The sequence below is a fragment of the Perognathus longimembris genome, unplaced genomic scaffold (genome assembly GCF_023159225.1).
Source record: "Perognathus longimembris pacificus isolate PPM17 unplaced genomic scaffold, ASM2315922v1 HiC_scaffold_5288, whole genome shotgun sequence".
NCBI classification, from domain to species: Eukaryota; Metazoa; Chordata; class Mammalia; order Rodentia; family Heteromyidae; genus Perognathus; species Perognathus longimembris.
In genome coordinates, this window is record NW_025960698.1 from 16,671 (window position 1) to 27,955 (window position 11,285).

The window sequence follows — 11,285 nt, forward strand, 5'->3', positions numbered from 1 at the left end:
CCGTGGAGGAGACGCCCGGAGCGCGCCCACCCGCTAGCCTGTCCCTCGGACGCCGGTGTGTCCACCTGCAAGACCTCCGTGCGCTGACCGGCAGGATGGGGACGTGAGCAGCACCCACGGCAAGGATCCCAAAGCCCGCTGGGCACCCCGTGAGCCCAGGGTCCCAGAGGAGGCCGGGGCCCAGAGCCACAAGGGAGGCAGCCAGGGACTTTGCCAACCACAGAGACTGCCCTTAGCGATGTCAAGGCCAGAGCCCAAGCCCCCTCCCCAAAGCCCATGCCGCCACCCCCGCCAGGAGGGGCACTCTCGGGTCTGCGCCTGCGTGAAAGGTCAACTGACGTGGACCCTCGCTGGATGAGCGTCAGCACTGGTGACAATCAGCAGAGCTACGCTGAGAGAAAGTAGCGAGTCCCTGCCACTTGAGGTGCAAATGGAGGCTGGGGACCTCCCAGAGGTGTGCAACCCCACCCAGGAGACTACAGCACCACGCCACTCACGACACAGTAACAGCACCCAGGACCCCGCCACGCCACTCACGACACAGTAACACCACCCAGGACCCCGCCACGCCACTCACGACAGCAACAGCACCCAGGACCCCGCCACGACACAGTAACAGCACCCAGGACTCTGCCACGCCACTCACGACACAGTAACAGCACCCAGGACCCCGCCACGCCACTCACGACACAGTAACAGCACCCAGGACTCCGCCACGCCACTCACGACACAGTAACAGCACCCAGGACCCCGCCACGCCACTCACGACACAGTAACAACACCCAGGACCCCGCCACGCCACCAAGGACTCCGCCACGACACAGTAACAGCACCCAGGACCCCGCCACGCCACTCACGACACAGTAACAGCACCCAGGACTCCGCCACGCCACTCACGACACAGTAACAACACCCAGGACCCCGCCACGCCACCAAGGACTCCGCCACGACACAGTAACAGCACCCAGGACTCCGCCACGCCACTCACGACAGCAACAGCACCCAGGACCCCGCCACGCCACCAAGGACTCTGCCACGACACAGTAACAGCACCCAGGACTCCGCCACGCCACTGAGGACAGTGCCACACCGCCTCGGAAACTGAGACCACCATCCGAGAACAGTTAGAGGCAGGGCTGACGGTGCCGTTGGGGGCCGGAGTGGCGCTGGAGGTGGCGCTGCCAGTGGTGGTGGCATTGGTGGGGTACCGGTGGTGGCACGCTGGTGATGGGGTTGAGCTAGCGATGGCAGAAGCCACACAGCCACGGTGATGGTGGCGTTTGTGGTGATGGCTAGGGTAGCTGTGGGGAGGAGAGATGGTGGCACACATACGCACGCCCACCACAATGTGCACACTAACACGCACCCATGTGTACACATGCACACACGCCACGTGCATGTACCCACCGTGTGCACACATTGCACACCTATACTACGTGCACGCACACGTCAGCCACACACATGCGCACACCACACACGCTACACTCCTGCCCATGCCACACATGACACACCACGTGTGCACACATGCAGTCCACCACACGTGCACACACGTGCACACCACACGCGCGCACCGCACACCCACCTGCCTCTCCTTGCAGTGCTGGAGTCTGCCTCTGGCCCCTCCCTCTTCTGCCCAACTCTCGACCTAGGTCCCCTTGCTCCCCTGATCCTCCAGCCCCCCCCGGCCCTCCACGTGGGGGAGGGAGGGTATGTTTTATACACCACGGCGGCCCCTTTTCAGAGGAGGCAGAGCAGGGCTGCGGGCGGCACACTTCTTAGGACATACTGCTTACAGGGTACAGAGCCTTCCTCCCCAAAGGCTCAAGGCAGCGGCTCCCAGAGTCCCCTTCAGGCAGGGGTGCTCGGCCCGAGGCTGCGTCCATGGAGGCTCAAGGACGGCGGCATTCTGTGCCATTCGCCCCCCTGCTCACAGGGTAGCTGCCGCAGCGCCGCACCTCACGTCCCGGCGTGTGTATGACCGGGAAGGCAGGCCCTGAGCCTTGCTTGGCCTCCCTGGCTGAGCCGGGGCCTCCTTCCTACAGCCTCCGCCTCGTCTGCAGACGGTTTAAGCCCCCCGACAGGCTCGGGGGACTGGGGTGACAGCGGCAGGCGCTCCCTGAGAGACGCCGACTCGCGGCTGGAATCCAGCACGCTCGGGACCCAGCCCAGCCCCCCCCCCCCCGGGGCGGCTCCGCCCCGCAGGGCTTCCGCCGGCTCCTCGGTGGCCACGCCGCCCGATCCTCGATGCTGATCCACGTGCCCTGCGTGAGGCCCGCCTCCTGACAAGGCAGACGGGGTTCCGGGGTTCCGGGGTTCTTCACGGAGGGATAGGCAGAGACGCGAACCTCATTCCACCCCCTGCCTCATCTTTCAAATGAAATTCCAGCCAAGCCCGAGGGGAAAACCCTCAGTGCCGCTCCCAGGGAGACCTCGTCCCCTTGGCCCCGAGACAGGAACCCCGCTTTCCTCCCGCCTTCCCTGCACGCGGACCCCAGCCCGCGCGGTGGGCAGAGACCCACGCAGCCCCCGCCGCGCCCGCGGGAGACAGAGGCAGGCCGGGCAGGCACCGCATCCCTGCCCACAGCTCCCGCCCAGGCGGGGAGGGGCGAGGCCCGCGGAACGCTGGCACAGTGCTCTCCTCAGGCAGGGGAAACTGAGGCCCCGACCGCGGGAAAGCCACCCAGGGACGGCGGCTTCCATTCCCTCCGTTGACGGGCGGCACGCCGCCCGGAGCTGAGGTGCACGTGTGTGAGCGGAAGCGTGTTCACACGATGCCTAGGCGCAGGGGTGGCCGTGAGCACGCAGATGTGTGTGTGAATATGCACGACCGGGCACATGCATGCTCCCACGGGAGCACGCACCCATGATATGCATGCATGCGTGCGTGTGCATGTGTGCACACAATATGGGTGCACACAGATATGCATAGGAACATGTCTGCACACAGAGACCTATTCCAGCAGGCAGGTGCGTGTGCACATGTGCGTGTGCGTGTGCACGGCTCTGTGTACAGCAAGGCGGTTCTGCCAGCCATGCGGGGGCTGCCCCCGGGTGGTGCCACGCACCTGGGCGTGGCCAGGAGCGGCGCAGCCGGCTCCCTTTGCGGGGACGGCCGGGACCTGGCAGAGCAGGGCGGGCCCAGCCTCGGTGTCCTGCCACTGTGTGGCTCCGGACGGCCCCTGTGGGGCGCGCTCACCCCAGGGTGCCCACGGCCAGAGCTCCCCTAACACCCCCCCCCCCACACACACGGCACAGACACCCCACCACCAGTGCCACCCAAACCCCACGGCACACCCCTGCCGGGGCCCAGCCGGGCCTGGCCGCCAGCCACCCCTGGGCCAGACGCCCTCGCTGGCTGCAAGACCGGACGGTCTGCGGCCCCGGCCCCGCCCCCGCCCCCCGCATCTGGGTGGGTTTGCTGGGTATTTGCAGGTGTCTACGCTTCAGCCACAGCAGTCTTTCCACCCCAAGGATGGGGGGGGTCCCTGAGTCTCCCACCCCCTCCCCGCCCACTTATGCCAGGAGGGCGTGCTGCCAGCTGCTCCCAAGGGCCTGAGCTCCTCGCTGGCTGGCCTGGGCAGCGTGAAGGTTGGCGGCATGGGGCCCAGGTCTTCTGCCCCCTTCTCCCTCCCAAAGCCTCGTGCAGGGCAGCTGTGGCCGGTGAACCCCAGGCTGGCCGTGGAGCCAGGACGGGGATGGCCTGTCCTACCCCGCACGCCCCAGAGCACTGCTCCCTGGGGGGGGGGGGCATAGCTGACCCGCTGTGGGGGAGGGGCCAGGGCCTGACCGGTGCCCTCGCCCTTCTCCACGTCCTCCTCCGCTCCCCCAGCCTCCAGGATGCGGGGCTCCGAGCCCGAGAACCTGGGCCTCCTTCCGCAGCCCTGTCAGCCACTTCCTCCAGGGAGGCCTCCCTCCGGGCTGGGCCTCAGGGGTGCCCAGCACTGCAACGCACACAGCCCCACCCCCCCAAGGCCCAGATGAAGACCAGGACACGGCCCGCGGGGTCTTCCACGCCGAGTGCCCGTGCCCAGCTGCCCCGAGAGGGGCTCTGCGGGTGACCGGGCTGGACTGCCCCAGCCACCAGGCGGCAGCCAGCCCCAGGGGCTCAAGCAGCCCCAACGGCGCACCCGTGCTGCCCCCCCCCCCCGCAGCCTTCCTGGGTACTCAGAGCCCCACCCCCGGGACCTGCAGCCTCCAATCGGCCCAGTCTCGCTCTGCAAGGGGAGAGCGTGGGGAGCACATTTCTGGAAGATCCCAGCAGGGAAATGTCAGCCAACCTGTCCCTCGGAGCCACCTCTTCCCTAGAGCTCTGTCTCCCACAGACTCAGGCTGCCTGAAGACAGGGGCCACCTCTGTGGGAGAGAAGGGGGGAGGGCACCGCAACACCCCCTCTTCCTTGGGTCTGTCTGCGCACTCAAAAACACCCATCATGGAGCCCTGCGGTTTGCAGTTTGTCAAGGGGCTGGTTTTGAACACACACGCACACACCACACACACACACACACACACACACAGCAGTTAAGCGCAGCAGTTAAATGCGGGGTCGCGCAGCTTGAGAATTAACTTCAATAATTGCCAACCTGGGTGCGGAGCTTGGGAGCCTGCCCAGGGCTTCCACCGGCACCGCGCTTATGATTCATGCGCCCGCAGCTCGGGTAAGCAGGACGCAGAGGAGGGAGCCGCGGCTGGCTGAGGAGGTGGCTCTCGGGGAGCGCAGACCCTCGGCGCGGCGGGGCCGGAGCGCGGGGGGCGGCGCGGGGGGCAGGCGCGGGGCTCGCCCTTCCACCGGGCCCTAACCCCCCGGGGCCGGCGCGGAGCCGGGGTGGGGGGGCGGGGACCCCGAAGGCGGCTCTGGGCAGGGCCCGCCAGCCCGGGTCTGAACTCGGCGCCCGGCCGCGGCCTGCAGGCCTTGGCCGGGCCTGGAGGGGGCGCCCTCGCCGGGCGCGCGCCCCGCGCCGCCGCCCCGGCTCCTCCCCGGCGCCGCGCGGGTAGGCTCGCCCAGGCAGGCGGCCGCGGGCTGCGGCTCCCGGCCCGCTCCCCCGGGCCCGACCCGGCCCGGCGCCCCGCCCCGCCCCGGGTGCCCGCCCCGCCGCGCAACTCGACCCAAGTTGGAAGCCGAGCCCCAGCGGCGGCACTCGCGCCGAGCGCGCGGCGGCGTGGGCGGAGGCGGCGCGGCGCTGGAGACCCGGGCCGGCGAGGCGGCGCCCGCGGGGCCGGGAGCGGCGCGAGGACTCCCGGCGGGGCCGGCGCCCAGCCGGGGAAAGTAAAGTTGGAGCCGGAGGCCGGGCGCGGGGGTCCCGCGGATCCGCAGCCGGCCGCCGATGGGAAGCGGAGCGCCCGGGCCGCCGCCGCCGCCGCCGCCGCCGCCCGCAGCCTGCGCGCCGGCGGGGCTCCGGGGCTGCGTCGCCGCGGGCTCGCGGCCCGGGCGCCCCCAGTGAGCGGGGACCGAGGGCGGGGCGGCGGGGACCCCGGGACCCGCTCCATCCCGCCGCCGCCGCCGCCGCCGCCGCGGCCCCGCGCCCTCCCCGGCTCCGGCTCTGCGCTCGCGCGCGCGCGCCGGCGGCGGCGGGGAGCCCGGCAGCCTCGCTCTCCGCCGCCCGCCCGCCCGCCCGCCGGGCCACCACGGCCGAGGGGCGGCTGCGGGGCGCCGCGGGCCCCGGCGCGCGCTCCCGGGGAGCGGGCGGCGATGCGGGCGCCGCCCCGGGCCCGGGGGCGCTCGACCTGCGGCGGCCGCGCCCGGGCTCCGCGCGGGACCGCGTAGCCGCCGGCGGCGGCGGGAGGACCATGGCGTCCCCGGCGCTGGCGGCCGCGCTGGCGGCGGCGGCGGCGGCCGCGCCAGGCCCCAACGCGAGCGGCGCGGGTGAGGGCGGCGGCGGGGCCGGCAACGCCTCGGGGGGCGCCCGGGGCCCCCCGCCCGGGCCGTACTCGGCGGGCGCCGTGGCGGGGCTGGCGGCCGTGGTGGGCTTCCTGATCGTGTTCACCGTGGTGGGCAACGTGCTGGTGGTGATCGCCGTGCTGACCAGCCGCGCGCTGCGCGCCCCGCAGAACCTGTTCCTCGTGTCGCTGGCCTCGGCCGACATCCTGGTGGCCACGCTGGTCATGCCCTTCTCGCTGGCCAACGAGCTCATGGCCTACTGGTACTTCGGGCCGGTGTGGTGCGGCGTGTACCTGGCGCTCGACGTGCTCTTCTGCACCTCGTCCATCGTGCACCTGTGCGCCATCAGCCTGGACCGCTACTGGTCGGTGACGCAGGCCGTCGAGTACAACCTGAAGCGCACGCCGCGCCGCGTCAAGGCCACCATCGTGGCCGTGTGGCTCATCTCCGCCGTCATCTCCTTCCCGCCGCTCGTCTCCTTCTTCCGCCGGCCCGACGGCCGGGCCTACCCGCAGTGCGGCCTCAACGACGAGACCTGGTACATCCTGTCCTCCTGCATCGGCTCCTTCTTCGCGCCCTGCCTCATCATGGGCCTGGTCTACGCGCGCATCTACCGCGTGGCCAAGCGGCGCACGCGCGCGCTGGGCGACAAGCGCGGCCCCCCCGCGGGGCCCCCCGACGGCGCCCCGGCCGCCGCCGCCACGGACGACGCCAACGGGCCGGACGCGGGGGGTGAGAACGGGCACTGCGCCGCCGCCGCCGCCGCCGCGGTGGAGCCGGACGAGAGCAGCGCGGCCGAGAGGCGGCGGCGCCGGGGCGCGCTGCGGCGGGGCGGGCGGCGGCGCTCGCCGGGTCCCGGGGCGGCGGCGGCGGCGGCGGCGGCGGGGGGGGACGCGCCCGGGCCCGCCGCCCCCTCCGAGCCGGGCCCGCCGTCCTCCGCCGCCGCCGCCGCGCGCTCCCCCGGCCCCGGGCGCCCGTCCCGGGCCAGCGCGCGCTCCGTCGAGTTCTTCCTGTCCCGCCGGCGCCGCGCGCGCCCCAGCGTGTGCCGCCGCAAGGTGGCCCAGGCGCGCGAGAAGCGCTTCACGCTGGTGCTGGCCGTGGTCATGGGCGTGTTCGTGCTCTGCTGGTTCCCCTTCTTCTTCAGCTACAGCCTGTACGGCATCTGCCGCGAGGCCTGCCAGCTGCCCGGCCCGCTCTTCAAGTTCTTCTTCTGGATCGGCTACTGCAACAGCTCGCTCAACCCGGTCATCTACACCGTCTTCAACCAGGACTTCCGCCGCTCCTTCAAGCACATCCTCTTCGCCGCCGCCGGAGGGGCTTCAGGCCGTGACCCCCGGCACCAGGCTGCCCCCCCCCCCCCCGGGCTGCACGGCGGGGAGGGCGGGGGGCCCGGCCTCTAGGGAGGGGGGAGGAGAGAGGGGGAGACCCTCTGCTTCCCGCCTCAGCGAGGGGCTGCTCGCCCCCCCCCCACCTGGCCCAGCACACCACTGGGGGAAAGGGGGGCAGGGGCTCTGCCGGGGTGTGACCCTGACGTCGGGGTTCGGGATGGCCACCAGAGCCGGAACACCCCCAGTGTCCCGTGTGAACAAGGGCTGACTCCCACCCCCCAGGGGCCAAGCCTGGGGGTGCAGGACCAAGAGGGCAGCTGGCAATCGGATGACTGAGAGTATTTAAGTGTTTGCCAAAAAAAAAAAAAAAGAAGAAGACAACCAAAACAACCAAACTATTTTCTAAATAAACCTTTGTAATCTAAGTGTCGGTGCAGCTGTCAGTCCCTCACCTCCTGGCCCAGCCCCAAGCGTGGGGGGGGAGGGCTCCGGGGGCCTCTAGATCCACAGCCTCTCCCGCAGCGTGAGGAAGGGGTCTTCCTTTAAAAAATCAAACCCTAAATTATATATATGTGTGTATATATGCATACGCGCACCGTGTGTGTGTGTGTGTGTGTGTGTGTCCAGAGTGCTTGTGCTGTAAACAGCTAAGAAGGAAAGGAATGGAGGCCCCCAAGCTAGGGCCCAATTTAGACCAGAGGGCTGGGCCTCCTTCCACACCCCACCCCTCACACATCTGCTGCTTTAGGGAGGGGCAGGGTGCTAAGTCCAACCGCAAGAGAACTCCCAGCCGGTCCCCGGGACCTGGGACACTTGGGTCTTTGGAAGCTACCAGGCCCTGCCGGGCAGACAGCCTGGGCCCGCCTGCCCACGGTTGGGGGGGCCATGGCAGGGGCCGATGCCACTAAGAGATGAGGTGCCTGGTAGCCACCGCCCCTAGAGAAGCCCCCGGGACGGAGCGTCCATCCACCACGGACTCCAGATTGCCAGTGAGCCGGGAAGAGAAGCCCTTCCCCAGCCCAGGACCTCAGGCCCAGCCAGGACACCTTTCCTGGTGGGAATCAGACCCTGGACGCTCGCGAGTGTTACCACCAGCACGTTCCTGGGGCTCAGAGGGGTGAGCCAAGCCCAGACAGGGCTGCTGGAGGTTGGGGGGGGGGGGGGCTGCTGTGGGTCAGGAGGCTGGAGAGAGGCCTGCGTGAGGCTGCAGAGCCCCCTCTAGCCGGGGTTCCCCAGGGTGACAGGCTTGTATTTGCACCCTTGGGCGCTGGGCACGGCCCGGTCACCTCAGGGCTGGGTGTTCCGGCCCCAGCTCTCAGGGACTCCAGCAAACGCCGTCCCTTTTCCTTCCCTACTCTCGGGATTGGAGCATCCAGTCTGCGGGCCGCGGTGCGGGGGCGGGGCTGTTCCAAGCCCTCCTCAGGGGCAGCTGCCCCCCCCCCCCGCCGGAAGGGCCCCGCCCACTGGGGTAGCCTGTCAGCCGGCTGCTCCTGCGGCAGAGGCCTGGTGACTTTCCGGGTGATGTGGGGTGCATACGTCTTCTCGGGGGGGCTGCCGTGAGCCCTGCCTGCTCCCTCACGCAGGCCGCAGAGGACCCCTGTCCCCTGGGCCCCCGCCCCCGGCTCCCAGCACCCAGCAGCTCATCTCTGTAGACCAGCCTCGGGCGCCTCCTTTCTCTGACCGTGCCAGGGTTGGGGGCGGCCTTTCTGACGGTGGAAACTGAGGCCCAAAGGGGACTGTGGGGCCCAGAACCCCCGAGGGGAGGAGGGTGGTCAGCCTGAACCCCCGCGGGGTGCCGGGCTGCACACCCCACCATCCTGTCAGGGCGACGCGGGAGAGGCCCGGTGCCCCGCGTCCCGCTCGGGGCTTCCGTGCCAGGCAGGAGGGGGCCCGGTGCCCGGTGCCCGGGGGGCCCGCTGACCTCTGGAGGCGGCTGCAAGCCGGGCACGGGGAGGAGGACCCCAGGACCTCTCCAGCTCTGGAATGGGAGGCGGGGCTTCTGCGGGGGGGGAGGGCTGCGTGCACCTCCCTTTGCGGGAGTCCGCCGGCCCCCGGCTCGGCGCGGGCGGGGCCGAGGGGCACGAGGCGGGCGCGGGGCCAGAGCCCGGGGCGGAGGGAGGAGCCGCGCTGCCCGGCGGCGCTGGCGGCGGCTGTGTGTCCCTGTCACCTCCATCCCTCGGCGAGGCTCACACAGGGCCTGCAGGCGTCTGGCTTGCCAGCTCCCCGCTGCTCCCCGAACCCCACCAGCGCCCCTGGGTGAGAGAGGTGGGGCGGGGGGGGGGGACGCCCTCCAGGGCCCCGCGGAGGCAGGCAATCCTCAGGGGACCCGCAGCCCCACCCCCGCCGGGACCCACCTCCCCCTCCGCACCTGGGGTGGGGGTGCCCCAGGGTCCCCCCCCCAGGGCTCGGTGCCACCCCCTGAGGGGGACCTGGGGAGCAGAGCTCGCTGTAGACTGGACCCCAAATGGGTGGCCGCCCGGGGTGCAAGCCTGGGACGATGGGGTCACAGCGGTGGAGACCAGCAGTCCGCGCGGGGGCCGGGCGCGGGCAGAGGACCGGGTAAACGGCGGCCAGCTCCTAGGTCCAAACACAATGGGCCCAGAGCTGCGAGAAACACACGTGCACGTGCGCACACCGCATCACACACACGCGCACCAACCACGCACACGCACGCGCCGGGTGGGCAGAAGCGGCCAGAGGAGGGTCACCTGTACCCAGGCCTGCCCCGGAGGTCACAGGCCGCCTCAACTCCGCTTCGAGAGGACTTTGGGGACCTCGGAGAGCCCACAGGGGCTTCTGTGTCCAGTCCCTGGGGGGGGGGAGAGGATGCAGGAGCCCCCCCCCCCCAGGCCAGCTGCCACCCACAGCGGTTTTGGACTCCAGTCCAGCGCCCGCAAAGGTCGGATGTGGAGGGCGGAGGGGGGTGCCGGCTGTCGGGGAACGGCCCGGCGTCGGGGAGTGTGCCCAGAGGCCCTGTGGCCTCCACACCCCTCTCACACCAGAATCCCCCAAGAGGCCTCCGTGTGCCCGCCGCAGGGGGGACCCGAGGCGCCGGAGGCGCCTGGCTGGGTGGGGGCTGTTCCGCTTCACGTGCGGGGACCGTCTGCCGGCCGGCTGTGCCAACACCAGTGGGTGGATTCCCCCCCCCCCATCCTCAGCTCTCCACTGACGGCGGCTCTGGAAAGCAGCCTGTCCAGGGGGCCCGCGGAGCGAAGCTGGACCCCTCGCGGAGCACGGGGGAGGGAGGCCGGGGGGGGGCCGTCTCCTTCAACAGCCCCCTCCCTGTTTCCGAGGCCCGGCGGGGACTGATTCACGATGGATAAGAATAACAGCGCGCACGCATAACGGCTCGGCCGCGGGCATCTGTCGCGAGCTCGTTCACGCCCGGGTGCGGGGCGCGGGGGGGCGGGGCGCGGGGGGCGGGGCGCGGGGCGCGGGGGGCGGGGGGCGGGCCCGTCTGCGTTCGGTTCTCGAACTCCCTCTGGGAAGGGCTCAACGCGCCCATCGCACAGCTGGGCGGACCGAGGTCCGGGGAGGAAACTTCCGGAGGACATGCCTCCTCGGCGCGCCCACCCAGCCTTCCGCACCCCTTCTGTGACCCCGTCTCACCGATGGGGTGCCAGGCTCCCCACCTCCAAGGCCGGAGCCGGCTCCCCAGTCCTCCGGCGGGGGGGGGGGGGTGTCTGTGGTCACGCCCGCTCCGCCCGGCGTCCGGGGGTCCCCCGCGCTTCGTGTGTGGGGAGCCACGCTTGGGCTCGGCGCTCAGCCCGCAGGGTCAGAGGGGCCCGGGGCTGGGGCAGCCCGGCCCCGCCCGGCCCCCCACCCCCGAGGGCGCCCCGCGCCCCGCCCGGCCCCCCACCCCCCGAGGGCGCCCCCGGCCCCGCCCGGCCCCCCACCCCCCCGAGGGCGCCCCGCGCCCGCCCGGCCCCCCACCCCCCGAGGGCGCCCCGGCCCCGCCCGGCCCCCCACCCCCCGAGGGCGGCCCCGCCCGGCCCCCCACCCCCCGAGGGCGCCCCGGCCCCGCCCGGCCCCCCACCCCCCGAGTGCGCCCCGCGCCCGCCGGGCGTGGGGTGTCGTCTTCA

General features: G+C 71.6%; 1 protein-coding gene across 1 annotated transcript; it reads left to right on the forward strand.

Moving 5' to 3' along the window:
* Positions 1 to 5,784: 5,784 nt before the first annotated feature.
* On the forward strand, positions 5,785 to 7,205 carry LOC125345077 (alpha-2C adrenergic receptor-like). The gene is given in 2 exon segments (XM_048337320.1): positions 5,785 to 7,174; positions 7,177 to 7,205. Coding segments are annotated over 2 exon segments (1,419 nt in total).
* The last annotated feature ends 4,080 nt before the right edge of the window (positions 7,206 to 11,285 follow it).